This window comes from Equus quagga, chromosome 6, assembly GCF_021613505.1.
Source record: "Equus quagga isolate Etosha38 chromosome 6, UCLA_HA_Equagga_1.0, whole genome shotgun sequence".
NCBI lineage: Eukaryota > Metazoa > Chordata > Mammalia > Perissodactyla > Equidae > Equus > Equus quagga.
Window position 1 is genome coordinate 71,542,198 of NC_060272.1, and position 21,204 is coordinate 71,563,401.

Genomic DNA, 21,204 nt, shown 5'->3' on the forward strand with positions numbered 1-21,204 from the left:
AAACTAGTAACAGCAAATCAGTGCAGCTGGCTTTGGGAGGACTGGTTTTAACTCTCCTCACAGGCTTGTAAGATTCTGTAATTTTTAAAGAACTTTGGCTCAAAATTCAAATATAAAGGCATTTGATGGATATCTGAAGAGATTATCTCAAACTTATACAAATAAGAAAGCAATAAACTAGATTATTCAAAATCACTAAATTAAAATTAGCAAACTTTTTTTTCATTTCTGTAGGATATAAAAATACAACAGGGACAGACTCTAATTGTACTGCTTTATTGTCACTTGAAAAATGTGTTTCAAAAGAGAAAATACTACCACCTCCACCGTTCTTAGCATCAATAAAAACAATTACTACTCCAAGTGCAGCTTCAAGAACAAGTAAATCAATTCAAACACTTCTGCTTACCATAAAAAAAAAGCAGCTTTGTTCATTTCCCTGGATACTTTTTTGTACAAGATATTTGTCAAAAATTGTCCCACAAAACCCTTCCAGATTATGAAAAAAGCAAAAGGATATTAAATTTAGGTTAAATCTGCGAAAAATGAAAATTTTATTTTAACTGCTACATTGATTTGATTCTATAAAGTATTTTAGGACTCACTGTATAATGAAGGCATATATTTATTTAGGCTGATTTAATAGGACTTACAACTTAATGTGACTATTTTAGGTAACCATGAAGATTTATAGTTAATGGACTTTTAAGATATTGTTGACTACAACCAGATTTTAACTGATGTCAATGTCTTAGACAAAACTTTAATCCCAAATATTCTTTTATTTAGAAAATATGTTCCCCCTTAAAATATAATTTGAAAGTATCATAATATCACATAAATTATATAAATGAACTTCCCCCATAACTGCAATCCCACAAAAATGACGGCTGGTTTAGAAATCTCTCCTATGTAACCACCACACTCTTGGTGAAATCGACAGTCATTTCAAGAAAAAAATTTTTAAAAGGCTAAAATTAGAAAATGCAAAAGACTGTCTAATTTTCAATGTCAGAGAAGCTCTGCTTGAAATAAGGTGAAAAAAAGAGAGAAATTATGTCTACTTATATTTAGAACGGGCTTTTTTTAAAACATTATCACCATAAATTAGTAAAATCCTGTCATGACACAAAAAACGAAAAAAAACAAGGTTCATCTGCAAGCCAGGATTTCCCTAAGAAGGGACCACTGCTCGGAAGGCAACTTTTTCCTTTCTCCAATATATCTATTCATGAGTAAATACTTATCTTTATTTAAAAGTCCAATGTGTACATTTGAAATAAATGTATAAAGAAGGAACAGCCTTCAAGGAAACATTCTTTTTCGGCCTTCTGTTACCTTGAAATCCCCTCTAATATTCTTCATAAGGTTCAGAGACTGTGCATGAACAGAATAGGACATTGTTTTGCTCATGGATTGTTATGCACATATTGTCACAAGTTTGCCACAGCTGAGCTTTTCCATTTCCAATTAAAAATACTGCTCTAAACAGCACTTAGAAGGGCTATGACCATTCATATTTCAATACGAAATTGTCTTTTCTAATTGACAGTGGTGATTGAAGTGGTACAATGAAGCAAAATGATTAAATAATTGCTTTCACTTCAATAACATATGTGTCATTATTTCTTTCTTGAGTTTATATCTGGTTTGTACTTTTTAAAAAAGGCAGTTCAGATTTTACAAGTTTAATAAAAATGAATAACCCGAAACATACTTCTATCACCATGAAATTTCTTGCATGTTTTTACTGCAACAAAAATATCCTCCTTCTTCACTGGATTTCCCTAAAAAAAACAAGAAAAAATACATGCATATATGAGTCAATGTTACCTTAACGTCACCCCCACATTAGATCTCAGAAGCTCCAGAGTTCAGATTTACCAATGTCAGGAATATCAAACCTACTTCCAGGATTAAGTTTTGGGGGAAAAAAGGAACTGTACTTCAGCTGACAAGAAAGCCTTTGACGTTAGCTGGACCTGTGCCTGGACCCAGCTCTTCCATTCACTCGCCGCGCGTCATTTGGACCAGTTTCCTCAGCTCTCTGAACTGCAGACTGCTTATTTAGAAAATGGGAATAGTAACCACCAGCAAGACTGATTTTATTACTACTACTTATGAGGCACATCATAGATGCCCCATAAATGTTAGTTTCCTTCTCTTTCCTTTTGCCAGTTGGTGAAGATGTTGACAAAGAGAGAAAAACAGGGGGATGCTTTCGTGCAAAATAAGAGACGAGTCTCTTTCATGGGCCCAGCCTTACTTCGATGTTTACAGTATTTTTATGGCCCCTCTACTGTCCACCCAAGTCTAGGCTACAGCAACGATTGTTAGCAACATTTGTCCTCTGCCAAAGGCAGGATTACTTCAAACACCTTGGGGGCCCTGGAGCCCTGAGCTGGCTCCAGCCCAGGCTGATCACTCTGATGAAAGGGGGCCCATGGAGGGATCAGTGGAGAACTCAAGGCCATGGACTGCTTCATTGGGTGGTGGGGGGGTGGTTCTGACCCCTTTTTCACCTGCCTTAGGTCTGTAATAATATTCAATCATGACTCCTAGACCATTTGGGGCTGGTTTACAGTGACATCTAAACATAGCTTTGTCATGTCACTCAAGGCACTAGGAGGTCAACTCCTTCAGATTCCCTAAAAGAGCATTAAAGAACAGCAAGCATGTCTAGAAAGACAGGGTTTCCTCCTCAGGAACTGTGCAAGCATTACAGAGTCTCTCCCACTGTTGCAAAGTGTGTGTGTATGCATGTGTGTGTACATATATCATCTTTGAAAATGCAACACACAGACTTCTGCGTGACTGACTTGAAAATAACAGACAACATTTGAGAGTGGTGAATATATTTTACCTTACAAAGAAGAACTGTAAACATCCCAGTGAGTTTCAGGGGCTTTGGGCTCATCCTGGGGACTGGATCAAGGGTCTGCCACAACAAGTAAGTTCAAAAGTTCTGGACAGTCTCAGGGGAGAACAAGCAGGGTCACCAGCTGAGAGGGTAAAGGGGTGGGCTTGAGGAGAAGGCTTAGGTATAATGGGAAATGTGTGAAGTCACTTTCTAGGAAATGGAAAAGATAATTCGAGTAGACTCGTGCTACATCATCAACAAAAGAAATGACCTGGGCGCACTGGCACTGCAGCACTGGGGCAGGCGGTAAAAGGCTCTGGGGGGAGACGCGCGTGCGGTCAGAGGCCTCATGTCCTGCCCTTCTTGGCTCCTCTCTCTTCTGGAGTGGAAAATGGATAACAACCGTGCTTACCTTACAGGGTTGTTATCAGTAGAAACACGACATATGGTTCTTACCTGGCACGTAGCAGATGTTGATTTTTTTTCACTACGTAAACACCAGGACAACACTACGCACAGCACGTACATTTCCTTTGATACACAAGGAAGTTCTCCCATTACTTACACAAAGTGGCAGAAAAGAATGGAATGTGGTAGCGCAGGAGGAGACCACACCATCTGTACAAAACTCAGGCACTGGAGTCAGGGGAGGTCCACCGCCTTTGTCCCAGATGTAGAGAGCAATCTGCCACACGACAGGAAACTGGCAATGAGTGAAAAAACTCAGCCAACACCACAAGTAAATGAAGGTATGAAACATCCCCAGAGAAAGCAGACCACACCTTCTCTAGAGTATCAGATTGCACCATATCAATTTTTTTTTACTTATAAAAATAGTAATTCCATGCAGAGCAATCTAATCTTTTATTAACAATAAACAGTTAATTAAGAATCCATATTCTAACCTCCAAGATATTTCAAAGTTGTCAGAAGCAATTTTAGGGAAGCTATTTCAGAGATTCTAACACATCACAGAGAAAGAGGAAAGAAAGTATTATCATGACTCTGGTTTCCCGTAGTATTGTAAGTGGGTAACCTGACTAACCAACTTGCTAAAAACATCTAAAAATATTGGATAAAATACCTTTAAAATCATTTTAAAAGTATTGCTAAACTGGCAAAAAAGTGTGGAACTTGTGAGGACAAAAATGCGAAAGTGAGAACCTGGGAGAAAGGGCCTCAAGGGTGGTTTTCCCCAGCAGGTACCAGACGAACTCTGGTGATGCTGAGTTTCTGACAGGAGTTCAGAGAATAAAGCCTCTGAACCACCCAGGGTGCGGAGCGTCGACCAGCAGACTCCCACACAAAGCTGGGACCTTGAAGCCAGATGGAGGTGAAAAATCATCTCCAATCTCTGAGATTTTGTAACCAAAAGGCAGGCCTCCCTAATCTGTCATCTGTATGGTCCAAAACACCTCAAACAGAGTAATTCAAAGCGGCTGAGTCAGTATAACCCTCCAGCAGCAGGCAAAAGAAATACAAATCCTTACTGAGGAACCCACAACCTTAATACAGGACTCAGAGGACTGCCTCAGATAAAGTTCCAAAGGAGCAAGAGTACTCAGAAAAATCACAGCAAGCACAAAGAAATGAGCTGATGAGCAAGAGCCAGCAGACACAGCTTAACCAGACACAAATGACTTCAGGTGCTAGAATTACCAAACACAGACTATAAAATTACTATGTTTAATATATTTTGATAAAGAAAAACTTTAAAACAAGCAAAATTTTTATTAAAAAGATATTACAAAACAGGAAAGCAAATTTGAAAAAGAAATGACTAGAACTTCTAGAAACGAAAAACATAATTAAAATGAAAAATTTAATGTTTGGGATAAACAGAATATTAAAACAGCTACTAGGAAATTAGAGAACTAAAAGATGAAGCCTCCAAAATTCTCTAAAAAGTAGCACAGTAAGAAATAGAGATGGAAAATGTAAAAGTTCAGACCCTAGCCTACATCTAAAGCTCCAGAAGGAGACAACAGAGAATGAGGATGAGAAATAATTGAAAAGGCAATGGCTGAGAATTTCCAAAAATTGCATAACAATCATATTATAGAAAGGGCCAGTGAATCCTAAACAGGATTAGAAAAAAAAGTCTACATTTAGACATTTCCTAGTGAAACTGAAGAATACCAAAGACAAAGAAATAATCCTAAAAGCAAGCAGAGAGAAATGACAGATTACCTACAAAGGAACCACATTAGACTGACAGCTGCTTTCCTAACACTGCAGCTTTAACAAAAGCCGGAACATAGTGGAGTAACACCATGCTGATGAGAGAGAATGACTGACAACCTAGAATTTACAGATACAGTGTAACTAGGCTTCAAGAACAAAGTTGAAATAAATACTTTTAAAGAGAGAGGAAAGAATACACCACCTCACTAAAGGAAATTCTAAAGGATACATATACTTCAGGAAGAATAAAAATGATCTCGGCTGGCAAGTCCTGTAAGCAAGATGGAATAGGGAGCAAAGACACTGGTACAGACATGGTTAAGTTAATATCAATGTTAACTGCTAAGGTAATGGTGCTATTTAAGTTACAGGATTAAAAATAAGACAGAACAAAAGTACTGAACAACAAGAGCATATGAATTGGTAATTGGATAATCAGAGTTAAATTATTCTAAGGCTCCTAAACTTTCAGGATATTGATTAATCAGCCATTGTGAGGTTAAGAATACATGTTAAAATATTTAAAATAACAAATAAGGCACAGACATAGAGATTGAACTTTCAAAATAGCAAAGGAGGAAAAAAATGGAATAAAAAAGGAAAAAAAAAGATAACAAGGAAGTTTTAAAGAGAAAAAATGGGAGGGAAAGGACAAAATAAAGTGCTAGAAATCAATTCAAATATATTAGTAATCATGATCAACATAAATGTAAATTTGCTATTTACTTTAAAGATAAAGATTGTCACTTTATCTGGGAGAAAAAAGATACATCCTCTTTAAGAGAGAGACATCTAAAATATGAGGACACAAAAGGATTGAAAGAAAAAGATGAAAAACAATTATGGAGCAAACATCAAAAGAAAGCTAGTATAGAAAGATTCATATCTCCAAATTAAACATTAAGGCAAAGAACATTACTAGAGATGAAGACAAATTCACTAAGAAGATGTAACGATTCTAAACTTGAATGCATCTAATTAACATAGTCTCAGAGTATAAAAAGCAAGAGTTGGCAGTTCCACAAGGAAACACTGTCAAATCCACAATTATTATGGAAGATTTTCACATTCCTCCCTCAGTAAATGATAGATCAAACAGACAAAACAAAAGAAGAAGGAAGGAAGGAAATAAAACACCTAAAAAGCACATCATTAATTGTGCTTTAATAGATTGACCTATTGGATTAAATCTATTTCTTCTTTAATCCAATAAATATAAAAAAGAATACTATGCCCCCCAAATTAGACCATAAACATCCTTTTCCCCATTTATGAAAAGTGACATGAACTAGGCCATAAAGCCTAAAAATATTTCACAACACTGTTATGTAGACCACAATAATACTAAGTTAGAAATCAATAACAAGACAAAACAACAGTACACACAAATATACTGGGTCACAATGAAAAATTTATTAAGGTGGGTCACAGTCAAAAAGCAGTTTAAAAGCCTCTGTCCTAGAGAAACTCTGGCAGATGATCATTATGACACGTTAAAAATACTCATATAAGCAATTACTGTAATAGCAAAAAACCAGTAGTAACCCAGAAGCCCACTACCGGGAGAATGGATAAATAAATGTGGTGTTGTCATAGGAGAGACTGCTACAGAAAGTGAAAATCAGTTCACGAGAGCTGCACGCATCAACACGGATGAGTTTCAAATTAGAACAATATTCACAGTACAATTCTGTTTACACAAAGCACAGAAGGAAGCAAAACTACCTAATACATTACTCAGATACATTTTTAGCTTGTAAAATATGAAGAAAAAGGAGACAGAGAATTCAAGAAAGTGTTGATGCTGGTGAGAAGGAAGGCAACACTACTGCAGATACACATACAGGTAGGCTTCAGGCGACTGGTAAAGTCCTCTCTCTTAAGCCAGGTGGTGACTACGCAGACACTTTGATCTTTATACCTTTCACATATGTTAGAAAGACTCTTTTGTATGTATTCAGTGTTCAATAGATTCCCAACCTGGGCATCTATACTAGAGTAGACTTTTAATTAAAAACATCCAGGCAGACCCTGGCTTTCAACTAGCCATTCTTTCCTTTTTATGGAACAGAAGAATGATTTTTTTACATGTATATTTCTCTTAAAATAAGTTACTTCATCATTTAAAAACGCTCAAGAAGTTAAAGTCTCTACAGGTGTGCCCCTTTTGCTCCTGGCAGGTTGCCAGCACTGCTGGACGGAGTCACATGTCAAGATTGACCCCAATGTCCTAAGATACAGGTTCCGGCAGTGTGAAAGGCAGGTCTGTCTCAGGCAGTCAGATATGCCCAGGAATTAAATGCACAGAGATCTTCTTCATGACAATTCAGGAGTGATTAATGATGGGACACCTGCCACATGCCTCCCAGATGATTGATCACAGATGTCCACTAAACACTAAATGCCAGGGGTGCTGGGGTCTAGGCTGGCATGCCACAGCTGCCTGCTTGGGACCAACTGGCTAACTCTGCTCTAGAGGGCCAAGCACAGAGACACGATGAAGGCTTATGTCCAACCAAAGCACCAAATAAGACCAGAGGTACTTTTAATGATATTTTTGCATGTTTTTAGAAATCCACCTCTGGACCCATCCACCTAGCTTTAAAAAGAGAATCAAGAATCACTGCTCCTTCTCCACCTACATAACTAAAATGAGCTTAAAAGAGAAGGACCTAGGGGCCAGCCCGGTGGCATAGTGGTTAAATTTGTGTGCTCTGCTTTGGCGGCCTGAGGTTCACAGGTTTGGATCCTGGGCATGGACCTACACACTGCTCATCAAGCCATGCTGTGGAGGCATCCCACATACAAAATAGAGGAAGGGTGGACACAGATGTTAGCTCAGCTATATGCTTCCTCACCAGAAAAAAAAAAAGAGAGAGAGAGAGAAGGACCTAATTCACTGGAGTGGAATTACCCTGGTGGGGAGAAGATGCAGGTTGCCGGCAGGGGCCACACTGTGAGGGAATACAAAACACCTTTTACATCGAAAGACCTCAATTCTAGACTACTAAGACTTTTAACCAAACAAACCGTGACATACCTCATGTTTTAAATCTATTGTAAAGTCAGATTTCAGGGATTCACTCTTTAACCTCTTGGTAAGCCTAGAAAACAGAGACAATTGGAGTTTTTTTTAAAACCAGAAGAAGCGTCAAACAAGAATAACACATTCTTGAGACTTTCTAACGTTTAAAAACAGACGAAAGCACAAATTTTAAGATAAAAAATGAGTTTAATTTTCTTGAGGCAAAGGACTATGAAAATGCAATTATTTGTTGACCAGGAAATGTTGCAAATGTAGCATTCATTATTTCAACATCTGGCAAATCACATAAACTACAATACAATAAATTCAATTCCTTAAACAAAAAGCCACAAAGTTTGTTGACTCCTGATAATCCTTACACTAAATTATGACAGAGAAAGAGAAAGAAAAGAAAAAAGCCTGCATGACAGAGAAACAAAAATCACTACTTTTCAGTTTCCTACTTTTAATAACCCACGTGAATTACAGTTTGCGGAGTTTTTAAGGGGAGAGAGGGTGTCATTTTCAGGGAAGAATAACAGTTTCATTTCAAGCCATTTTCTTGCTTAAAAAATCTTCACTGGCTCGTCTCAATGCAGAATAAAGACCTAGGCCCTGGGCCCCGCCTGGGAGCCCCCCGTGCCCTTCTCTACCGCCAGCTTCTCAGCACTCACCTGCTACACCCACAGCACTCCCGCTGCTGTTCTCGCCTGCGGCTCGTCTGCCTGGTGCGCCTGTACTCAACCTTTACTTGGCAAACTTTTCTTTAAGACCAAGCTCAGGGGCACCTTCTGTGTGAAGCTTCCCCAGATTTGCCCACCAGAATAAATGGAGACCTCCTTTGCCCCCAGAGCAGGAAGCACAGCCCCACTAGCTTTACCACATGCATCACAATCCGCTGTCTACACGTCCCTCTCTGCACTACGTCTTCTGTGTATCACCAGCACTGCCCACCATGCCTGGCCAAGAGGAGCACTCAGCGAGGAGCCTTCGGGATGAGGGCAATGTACTCCTCGATTCCGAGCTGAGTGAGGGAGAACTGCATACTCACTAAGACCACCGAAATACCATGCAGTTCTATATTTGTTACAGGACCGGAGTCTAGACTACCAGTTTCAATTACAAACCTCCTAATACATATTTCAACTACAAAGAAAGAACAGCAATTTAAAAAGGAAAAGTAGTACTAAATTTCAAAAATGTCTACTGAGTTTTTAGCCTGGTTGAGCCACAAAGATTTCCTTAAAAATTTACTTTAAGGAGGACACAGGTTATAATCTATGTTTAGTTCTAAAGCATTTGTCTCGCGGTTGATATTAACGTAGCCTGGTGGCAGGTGGCCTCAAAGGAAGCCCCATGTAATCTCTGTCACATTCCTGCTCGATAGCTGCCCAAGGACCTGAGAGTAGGAGTCTGTGAGGATACAAAAAGAGACTATGTTCTCACAGTCTTGATTTATATGAAGAGAAAAAAATCTGGCCTGGCATGGAGCTTTGTCCAGTTTGAATTCTACTTGGCTGGAGCCAGTTTTTATAAATAAACTATATCAAGGTAACTTTGGAATTTGGACTCCTGCCAAGTGCCTTCAAACTGTGATCAGACCACATTCAGACTCCAAAGACAGAAAAAGTCATAGCTGGACTGATCGCCACAGGCAAGGGACACAAAGTGGTGATCAGAATCTGACGGCAGGTGACACCCATTGTTAGATGGCCATGCTCCACGGGCCCCTTCTTAATTGACAATGAACACCTCTGAATTGTTACCCTAAACATGCTTTCAACTTGTTTTGACTTTTTTAAGTTTCTTTCTCATTCAATTCTTGGAAATTTTTCTCTGGGGGAAACCTCAAAGGGGAAAAAAGTGAAGACCACTGACAGAACTTCTTTAAGATGGACACTGACTGATTTGAGCACAAAAAAATATGTACACTGACATTTTTCAGTGGCTGTGTCTAGCCGCATGTGGAGTCCACCATAACCGAGTGAGCACCTCCACCTCACGACCTTCTTGTGATGAGCAAGCCTCACGTGACAGCCCGAGCCTAAGTCAGTCACCCTACAAACTTGCTCACGTTCTAAAAGCATGCAGGGCATTCATCTCACTGAAAAGGCAAGTCCCCCGTAGTGGAAACTAGATTTCATTTTTCTATACACCAAACAAGACAGCACAAGGGTTTTTCAAATGCTAATTGCAGAAACCAACAATGCCAAAAAAACAAGTAAGGCCAGAAATTCCAATTACTTAGAAAGACTATTTCCTCATTAAATATTCAGTTCCCAGCAAATATCACATTCGATATTCAGCTTTCCTATTTTTAGAAGGTGTTAAGTCATGTCCCAATAACAATTCTAATGACACAACTAGCTAGACTGGAAACTTGTAACGGACATAGGGCCCCTTCAACTCCATAACAGGAAAACCTCCGAGCTGACTTTGAGAGTCCCACTTGTGAGCCAGTCAACAGAGCAAGATATTGAAGGAAATCTAGAGGAGGTTTGCGGGTAGAAAAACAAGAGAGAAAACCAGTAACAGAGTTCTCTAATAACACCGTAATAACACAAGGAGACAGATGGAATCGACATTCCTGTAGTGGGCACTGTTGATTGCCTCCACAACACAGAGCTTCCCCTTCCTTCCTCTTAAGAGAATTCTGACTTTGATTCATTATTGAGCCCAATAAATAGGCTCCAGAGTCAGAATCAGTTTGATCCCAACCACAGCACTGAAATTCCCTGGCAGCGGTGAATGGTCCAGGGGTTGACACATGCCTGAAGTTGACTGACCAATTTCAACTGGACAAGATCCAACTAGAGACTGAGGACAAGCCCTTACATTCCATGATTACAGAGGTTCTCTACTGCTGGGCATAAACAAGAAAATGTAGCCCTTATTCCCTTGAAACCGTAAAGGGAACCAGATTTAGGATGAACTAGTGTGGCATACTAAGCAGGAGAGAGAGTGAACCAGCGTCCTCAATAAGGTTGCTGAACTCCTGCATCAACCAACCACAGACCTCACCGTCCAATTATAGTAATAATATTCCCTTAATCCAGCATGCTAACTGATACAGTTCCTGATAACAAGAGAAAATAGCACATTCGCTTGGAACTGGGAAAAACCAAATGGAAAGATCCAACTTTGCAACTGATGGGGCTGATACTTTATGCCTCCTGCAATTCTAAGAATAATACCATTTCTTAAAGAATAAATAAGAATCTCCTATTAGAAAGCCATTTTAAAATATATCCTGGCCACAAGACAGTTGCTATGCTAGATGGGTTATATCATTTTGTTTGTTTGATTACTAGTCTGTATCACAAGAAAAAGGAAATACAGTCTAAGGATAACTAGAATTTTGAATCTGGTGCTACGGTAGAGTCTACATTTTTATTTTGTTTTGTTTTTGCTGGCAGGAGAAAGGGAGGGGAGGCAGGGAGAAGACCATGGATATTAATTAACTACAAGCATCCCACAGTTTGTCGGTAATTGTTCAGTGTTGTGAAAGCAGACACTGAATGCAGAAGGTTAAGTGGTGCCTCATTCCTCTATCACATCGGAGTTACTGGGCAAGTGCTGGAAATTTTCTGAACTTATGCAAAAGATTAGTCTTTTGGGCCCAATTCCCTTAGCCATAGTTCTCTACACACTCTACTGCAGTGACGTGAGGCCCTCAATTCTCTCCCATATCTCAGTAGAAAATATTGTTAAGCTTGACCAGAAGGGAGTAAGCTGGCACTTGTTAACAGTATTTTCAATGACCTCATAAACACAAGAAGGAAGAGAATCATGTGTCCGTGGAACTACCTCTACAGAATGCCAGGTAATCCATAACACAAAGTTTCCCCTGAACAAGGCTAAGATCTCAATCAATATCTGCAGAACCTGCAGCCCCCGTTCACAAGCCCCTGCCAGAAAGTCACACGGGGAGAAGGAGGTAGTTATGAGATGACCATAAGCCAGAGCCAAGAGAATCTGCCAGGACTTAGGTTCCTCTACACCGTATGAGCAGTGAGGCCAGAGAGCAGAATTCATAGACCAAAGAGGTCTTGCAGAACAGGTTATGCTTTAATGCCAGCATGCCAAGCAATAAGAGTCGGACCAAACCGTCCTGTAAGTGGATACTAGGAGTCAAAGACATGTCCAAGACAGATCATTTCCATCCACCTGGTATAAAAACCAAGTCAAAAGGGAAGTAAGAATTAACGGTTACTTCTTACACCTAGCTCAATAAAAGGGGAACTTCATTCAGCATCAAGAAGTCTCCAAGAAGGTCCTTGCTAGACGGGGAAACTGGGAAAGGAAGAAGGAAGGTGAAACTCTCTAGATGACCAGGATCTGCCTCCAGGATGAGAGGCCTCCTGGATCGGAGGGAGGGATGGACAAAGGAGGCTACACTGGCTTCAGAGAAATGGTTATATCCCTGGGCTTGTTTACAGGGTCTTTGCAAGTCCACTGATTTCCTCGATAGCCCTGGGGGAAAAAGGCACTGTCTGCACTCCGAGTACATCTCAGGACAGGTTATAGCTGTACTTGTCTCTCTCTTAAAGGACTTAGCTGGTTCTCCAAGGAATGGGAGAGAAATAGACTTATGAAGAGATTATCTGAAGTCAGAGAAACTACAGCCACCCGGGACTTCTGTAGAGAGGCCAGCCCAAATAATTCCATGCTATGAAGCAAAGAGTGGGTGAGGACGAACTAGAGGAAGCCTGCTGCTGCTGCGGGAGGTGGGAAGAACGCTGAAGGGACAAGGAACAGTGCCTCAGCCTGGGATGTCCACTTATGGCGTCTGAAGAGTCCAGGCTAAACAAAGGTAGCTGAGCTGGCCCCAAACACAGACTGTTGGACACAGTGGGAAAAGAGTATCCTGGGAGCTCCCGGTCTTCAAGCTGCAGCAAATCCAAGCTTAATTAATCTGAGAATAAATACGCCCCTGGGCTGCTGAGATAGAACATATTCTCCTGATCCCTACAGAGAGCAGAGCCAGGCAAAGCAGCACAGGGTGAGAAGGGAGCGACAAGTCTCTCTTCTCATCTCCCCTCTCCTTCTGCCCCATCCTTCCAAGAATGGAGCAGGGAAAATGCGTAGATCCTCCTAGGCACACTTGGTAGAGGCTGGGAACAGGGCATCCTTGCCCAGCGGTCACAGGACTGGGTACATGGATCAAGGTTTTTAGCTGGAGACAACAGAATCCACTCTAGCCAGTTTCAGCACAAAGTGCATTTCTTAGGCATATGGATGGCTCACAGAATTACTGGAATGTCTGCATACAGAGACTCTAGGCTGAGATTCCAAGAACAGCCCCCAGATTCACGCCACAGAAATGGGTGGTCAAGGAGCTGTGTGGCCTCTGCCACCATCAGGAAGCTGCTACATCAAGAAGCCACTGTCTCAGCTGCCAGCCCCCAAATGACCCCTCCTCTGTCATGACCTCTCAAGCCAAATGGACCCCCATGAATTGTCTCCTTCCTCTAACTCAGTTCTCAAAAAGAATTTTCCACGGTCCATCTCCTAATGGAACCTACCTCACATAGCGGTTCCCTAGTAGCAAGGAAGGCTGGACAACACAGGGGTCCTGTTGCTGTTGTCACTTTTTGGATTCTACATTGGGAAGGAGGGTATTACATTGCAAGGACGTTTCAAATGTCAAGGGAGTAGTCAAGACGTTTTGGCCAGCCACAAATGACAAGGTAGCCACTACCTTGTATATCTACAATGGACTAAAAAATTTTTCAAGTCTCCAAATCCTAGAAACAGCACACTTAACATAAGAAATAAAAGAAAGCCTTTCATCTTTGAAGATATACAGGCTACAATAGCTTTATCAACTTTCCATTATCTAAAGAACAAAAATACATAATAATTAATCTGAAGTATTCAGATTAAGAAAGGGCCTCTCAACAGCCATATTTCTCCCAAATTACAATTTAATTATCTTCACTTTTCACATCTGAAAAAGCACTATTGCGATCATACACACAAATCGCAAGGTATGAATATCTACAGTGCCTTCGGGTCGCTGTCCCTCCTTGTCCAGCCTATGTTTCAACACGTATACCCATGCACAAAATCAGCCATCAACTCCCAACCCCAGGCATGTGACTGATTCATTTTCTTACTGATGATCAAAGTCATACCTATAGCTAACTAGGTCCACGGACAACAGCAATAACACTTCTGGGTGCAGAGTTTTCAGAGCACGAATGTGCCCTCCTTTAGTCTCACAATTTATTATTCACTTTATTTTGCAGGCAAGTAAGAGGAAATACAGAGAGGCTGAGCAATCCATCTGAGGGGACTAGTAAGTGACGGAGCAGAAGCAAGAACCCTCAGGTGCCCGGCTCCTGTTCCAGGTCTTTCCACTCTACAGCATACTGCCTCTGGCTGAAAAACTCACTTGAGATCCATCAACTAAAAGCTCAGAGAAATAAAAGTTGATCCACATACCAAAAAAAACAAGACGAATAAATCCTTACTTGTTTACAAGTGGAATACTAAGGGCCCAGCCAGCTGCAAAGTCCGGATACTTAAAAACTGTAGGATTTTCAGAAAAGGCATAATGGTGAATTATTGTAGATTCTTCATCATGTAATGCTTTTCCTAAAAACCATTCCTGTTAAATAAAGATATAAAATGTCATTTTTTAAAAAATCCATTTCATGTAAGAACAAAAACAAAGTTATACCATTAGTTTTAGTTACATATTCTTGGTGATGGAGAATTAGCACAGACTATATATTTTTAAAGAATTTTAACAAAAATATAATATTCATATGATAATGAACATAGCATCATCTTTTTCTATAAACAGAGTAATTTAATGTCATAGCATCAAGATGAACAAAATGTTAGTCATTACACCATAAACATATAAAAGTGTTATTTTGTAGAATATTCCTTATCAAAATACTATTAAGGCAAACATAACAGTGCTCCTTCATGCCCCACTGAGGTTTGCCAAGAGGAATTTGAAAAACTCCTTCCAGAATCAGTGCCTATTTTATTCATTTATTCATTCACTCATTCAATTAACACATAATATTAATTGTTATCACTTAACATTTAACTTTTATTCCAAACCAGGTGGGAACATAGCTATCCAATAGTGAGGAGACAGAAAACACACAGGTAAATAAAGTAGTTCAGGTAGAGACTGCAACGTGCTGTGATGAAAATTAAACAGTGACTAGGGGTTACCGTGGAAAGAGGGGGAACCTCTTCTGAGGCAACAATCGAACTGAGAGGAAACATCAAGGAGCCAGCTGTGCACAAATCTGGGGAAGCGCAGGTAGGCAGCTAACACAAAGTCCCCAAGGTGGTAAAGAGCTTGACACATCTGATGAAAAACGAAGTCCAGTGTGGCTAGAATTTACTGGGTGTGGGGAAACATGCTATGAAAGAGAGAGGCAGGAGACAGACCAGGCAGGTTGTAGATACCAGTGGAAAGCAACACAGACTTTATTCTAGGTGTAATGGAAGACTTCCACTTCTGGCCACAACAGAATAGCCTGGATCAGACCTACTCTCCCACCAAGAACAAGCATAGAAGCTGGAGAAAATACTTAAAGCAAATGACTAAGAGTATCAAAAAACACCAAAGACAGAGAGGATGTGAGAGCTAATATCCCAGAGAGAAGGGAAGCCCATCAATGGGAACTGAACCTATTCACCTCCTTTAACCCTCAAGGAATTGGCTGGTTCCCAGAGCAGAGAATAACACACAACAGAAAACAGGAGCTGAGGACCTCTGTAGCCTTGCTGGACTGAGACAGAGGTTGGAGCTGGAAGCTGCCAAGAAGGTACAGATTTAGGAGGATCCCAGAGAATGAGCCCAAAGTCTGCATGTAATTTCCCTTAAACTCCTAGTTTGCACAAAAACCAGGGGAAAAACCAAGAGCCAAGTGGAAAGCAGCAGTGGAGAGGCTAGAAAGCTGAACAAAGACTTTAGCAGAGGTGCTGGGGAGCCCAATGCTGAAGTGCAGGGTCTGCCACGGGAAAAGGGGTCTAGGAGAAAGGGCAGTCTGTAAACAGACCTACCCAAACAAGGTCTACAACCCAGAGGAATAGTAAACCCTCCCACAGGAAGGGATATCATCACAGCCTCTTCAATTTTTCACACAAAACACCCAACATTTAGTGAAAAATTACCAGGCATGCCAAGAACCAAGACCAAACCAAAAACAAAAGAGAAATAGAAAGAGATGCACAGATAAATCAGACTTTGCAGTCATAAAAAAATACGATTCATATATTTAAGAAAATAGATGAAAAGATGAAGAATTTTACCAAAGAACTAGAATATATAAACAAGAGTCGAATGCAAATTCTAAAACTGAAAAATGCAATAACTGAAATTAGGAATTCAAGAGGACATTAGACACAAGCAAAGAGAAGATTAGTGACCTAAAAGGTAAGTCAGTAAAAAATATCCAGATTGAGGCAGAAAAAAAGAAAACAATAGGAAGAAAATACAGAAAAGAGGGCAAGAGCAACATGGGACACAGTGAAAGGTCTAAAATACATGAAACTGGAAACTCAGAATAGGAAGAGAAAGAAAATGCAACTGAATCAATTTTTGAAGAAATACAGGCTTAGAATCTTCTAAAACTGACAAAAGTCATCCAGCCATCAATTCAAGAAGCTCTATAAAGACAATAAAGACAAATACAAAAAAAACCACACATAGGCATATATTGGTTGAAAAACCACAGACAGAGAAAATCCTAAAAGTAGACTGGAGGGAGGGGTGTACACATGTCTTTCAAAGGAGCAAAAACAAGACATACAGTTGACCTTTGAAAGGAAATAATAGAACGTGAAAGACAATAGAACAACATCTTCACCGCGACAGAAAAAAATTACTGCCAACCTAAAATGCTATACCTAGTGAAACTATCTTAGATGGAATGAAAATCCACTGGAAGTTTTTGAGCAGATGAATGTTATGAATTGAATTACAGAGAGGCTAGATTATTAGGATGGCAAGAGTAGAAACCAGAAGACCAGCTAGGAGGCCCTCATAATGGTCAAGGCAAGAGATCACGGTAGCCTGGACCAGAGTGGTAGTGTTAAATACGGAGAGAAGACAGATGAGAGACATATTCTGGAGGCAGACTCAACTGGATATGCCAACATGGGGTTGAGGGGAAAAGAGGAATCAATCACGAGTCCTAGATTTTTTTATATGGGCAACTGGATAGACAGTGATGCCATTTCTGAGATGAGGAAGACTAAAGACTGAAGAGGTTTAAAGGGACATTCAGAGTTGTTTTGAACATGTTGAGTTTGAGGCTCCTAACAGACAGATAAGTGGAGGGATTAAGGAGGCAGTTTAATATGGGAGAGGGGGGCACATGGCTCACTCCCTCAGTTCCTTCACACTCTGCTTGAAAGTGACCTGATCAGTGAATGCCCTATATAGAATAGTAAGCCCACCTCCAATCTATCCCTTATCCCTCTTATTCTGCTTTATTTTTTTCCATAGCACTTATTACCATCTGACACATTATTGGCATTGCCACTTATTGCCTATCTCCCCTGCAACAAGAATAGCCCTTCCTGAGGGAAGAGATGTTATCCATTTTGCTCACTGCTATTTCCCCAGTATACCTAACATGTAATAAGTACTCATTAGCTTTCTGTTAAAAGAATGGAGCAAGCCCAGGAGAGCTTTAAAACGCAACTATTCCTACTAAAGAAACTAAACCATTTAATTTAAATCAAGTACCCTAACTTCTGAAAGTTTTATCTATTTTCTCTCTTATCCAACCATCATCACCTCACTCCCTATTCCTCACCAGAAAATAAAAGCAGGAGAGATACAGTACTCTTTTTTTTTGTTTCCGCTGAGAAGACTTGCCCTGAGCTAAGATCTAGTGCCAATCTTCCTCTTTTTGTTGAGGAAGATTTGCCTGGAACTAACGTCTGTTGCCAATCTTCCTCTTCTTGTACGTGAGCCACCACGACAGCATGGCTACTGACAGACGAGTGGTGTAGGTCCACCCAGGAACCAAACCCAGGCCCCCAAAGAAGAACGCGCCGAACTGAACCACTAGGCCCCCTGGGCCGGCCCCAGAGTACTCTCTCTTAAGAGCCCTCTTCTGCTTGTGGTGGTTTCCCAACACCTCCCAGAGTCTTAGTTCTAGTCAATTCAGCAACAAGTCCTAACGGAACATGTGTGACAGTCATTAACATAACTATATGCTTGGGTTCCCAGGTCCACCTCACAGTTTTCTTCCTGATCCTTTGTCCACGGATATGTTAAGTCATCACTGGGCAAGAGGAATAACTGTAAGGCAAATGGCCTTGGCTTGAGATAGAAAATCCAACACCTTTTTAAAAGAAATCAGTAATATAACACTTCATCAAATGAATAAACATTAATCAATATGAAAATCATCAGATTTAATATATGTTAATACAGCTTATTTAAAAAAAAGAACACATCCGTATATATTTATCACTTTTCTCACTAATATTTCACTATTATAATCTCCTGTTCCAAACAATTTTATGCAAAACATGTTTTTTATGTTTTAACATAGCAGTGTGTAGCTATTAGCTAATATATAAAATTGTTTTTCAAAATTTTTTCAGGGGGTTATACTGTAAACTACTTTAAGGGAGCCACTAATACAGAACCTGTGAAAAGCAGCACTCCTTCCTCTTTCTTAATTTTTTTCTCAATGGCTCCATAATTATAATCAAGATAAACTGTAAAAGAATAGCTCAGACAATGTTCTATTAGTATTTTAGAATTACTCTTTATCAGCACCATGTTTTGCCTCTATGAAAAATAAAAAAGTCAGGACACTTCAGCAAATGCATACTTATATTAAAAGCATATGGCGGAAAAAAAAGAAAGACGTCACCGGATATGGAAATTTATAGAAATCACTTAGAAAGGCAATTTAACAAAGATTAGTTACCTTAATAAAGATTAAATTTTTCCATTTAAAATATCATATTACAATATAAATTTGCATTAGTAAGAATGACAAAAAGATATTGAAGAGAAAAAACATCAGAATCAAACAAAATAAATGATACTCTAACACATTGCATAATATTATTTTAATGTAGCTTATATATGTCATTATCAAAGCCAGGTTTGCTTTATATTTTTTTCCTAAAATTTCAAATGGTAGGGCAAAAAAACCAGACTGGCTTGAGCTAGCTTGAACATTATGTAACCGTTATTTCTTAATGCTAGTTTCAAAAGAAATAAAGCATCCTAGATTTTTTTTCACATGGTAGAGTTCAGAAAAGGGCGGGGGAAACATCTCATTTTACCTCTGCTCTGTACTTGCTTCTCATGAACTCGCTTTGAACTTTTAAATTTATCATTCCAATTTTCATTAAAAAGCAGAGTGAGTCACCATCTTCTGTACAGAATTAGAGCTACGGATAATGGAAAAATAATCTCCAGGTGAAATGAACATTAGGAGGAGACGAAAACTCCTACATCCTAGAAAAGATCTGGGAGTTTTTCTCAAGTCAAAAGGAAACATAAAAGCCTAACAAATGTTTCACATAAAACACAGCAGAAAGTACAGAGATGCTGGTCAGCATCATCTGAAAACACTGGCTGAGACACGGTCATAATTCTTCTCTCCTTTGAAGGAATTTTTTTTTAACCTAACAACCTTCTCACTCAATTATATCTGTACCTTCCCAGAAATCAAAAGCATGAAAAGAAATCATAACGCATCCTTCCAGCATTTAAACAGCACCGAAACCAGAGGTTTTATTACAGTAACACATTTACTCCAGTGTTCAGGAAACCAGTCTAATGATTACTGTTGCCCAAATTTTCGCATCTACATCAAGAAACCAAGCCGGCACCCAGAAGCCACCTTTCCTTCCCCATACCCTTATTAAACCTGATTCATTTTTGGAGTGGGCATCAGAATTGGGTGGCGCCCATGTCTAACAGTACCAGAAAGGAGTCAATTCCACTTACTCCAAGTTTCAAGATTTCTATAGAGTGATCAGGGTGTAACCTGGGCTTCCCCAAGAGAACTGGATGGTTTACTCTCGGCACATCTCTAGGCAGCCTCTAAACCTCCTGAGGCCCCGAGCATAGCCCAGCAGGAAAGCTGACATTACAGGGTTCTTCAGCGGTTCGCAAACGTTTATTAACCACCTAGTAAGTGTTAAACACTCTGTTCAGTACTAGGGATTTAGAGGTAAATGAGATCCAATTGCCACATCATATCTGCTCAAAATAAAATTTGAAAACATGAAAGTAGTAGTGAAATTCTAACGCAACATGCATCCCCTCTCACCCCCAGACTTTCTCAAATATTGTTCCCTCTGCTTAGAACACTTTCTTTCTCCCCTATTAATTCCTACTCATCCTACAGGACTCAGATGACAAGTTACTTCCTGTCCTGACTCTGCCAGATTATGTTAGATTCTGTGCTACGTCCTGTGCTGCCCTTATTAAACGAGGCCTCACTTGTACCTGTCATTGCTTATCTAATGTCCATCCCCTCCCTGCTCTTCTGCACCATCTGCGCAGTCAGGATCCTCGTCTGTCCATCCCAGCCCCTGTTCCCCATAGCGTTCCACACACAGTTGGTACTCAGAGAGTATTTAGCTAAAATAATATGTGGTCACTGTTGATAAAGAGAAATAATCAATTTAAATATTTCTTAACTCTGGGTTATAGTTTTTTAACTCTCTGAAATTGCTAACTCACGTAAATAGATTTTTTTTTCATTTAAAAATGGTTCATTATAAGTTCTATCTCTCTGAAAGCTACAAATCTCAAAGAGAATTATTTAAAGTGGCTTCCAGATACTCAACTATTATTTAGTTTTGTTTTGATTTTAAATTGTTTTTATTAGATTAAAAAAACCTCTTAACAAAATTAAATCTTCTTTTAAGCATTTTCCCTGAAAGATAAATACTGGTATTGAATATTGTATTCACCTTCGATGGGTCATATCTTCTGAGTGTTTCTAAGAGTTCTGGAATCTGTATTCTTGTCTCTTCTTCACAGAAGAAAATCCATGATGAATTTCTGCTATATGTTGCAGAAAAGCTGACAAAAAGAAACAGGTTACAGTAATCGCTTCTATAAGGTGAGTTTACAATAAAGTTTAAAACTGATAAGGAGGAAATGGATGGA

General features: G+C 39.6%; 1 protein-coding gene across 2 annotated transcripts in view; it reads right to left on the reverse strand.

Moving 5' to 3' along the window:
• B3GLCT (beta 3-glucosyltransferase) overlaps positions 1-21,204 on the reverse strand; it is a 95,983-nt gene that overhangs the window by 34,033 nt on the left and 40,746 nt on the right. The window contains exons 6-10 of one of the 2 annotated variants that reach the window (XM_046664853.1): positions 21,006-21,117; positions 14,546-14,682; positions 8,085-8,148; positions 3,426-3,545; positions 1,718-1,787 (exon numbers count right to left, since the gene is read on the reverse strand). In XM_046664853.1, the coding sequence (XP_046520809.1) occupies positions 1,718-1,787; positions 3,426-3,545; positions 8,085-8,148; positions 14,546-14,682; positions 21,006-21,117 (503 nt within the window). Of the gene's footprint in view, positions 1-1,717; positions 1,788-3,425; positions 3,564-8,084; positions 8,149-14,545; positions 14,683-21,005; positions 21,118-21,204 lie in introns of both variants that reach the window. The other variant, XM_046664852.1, reaches the window with a different exon arrangement.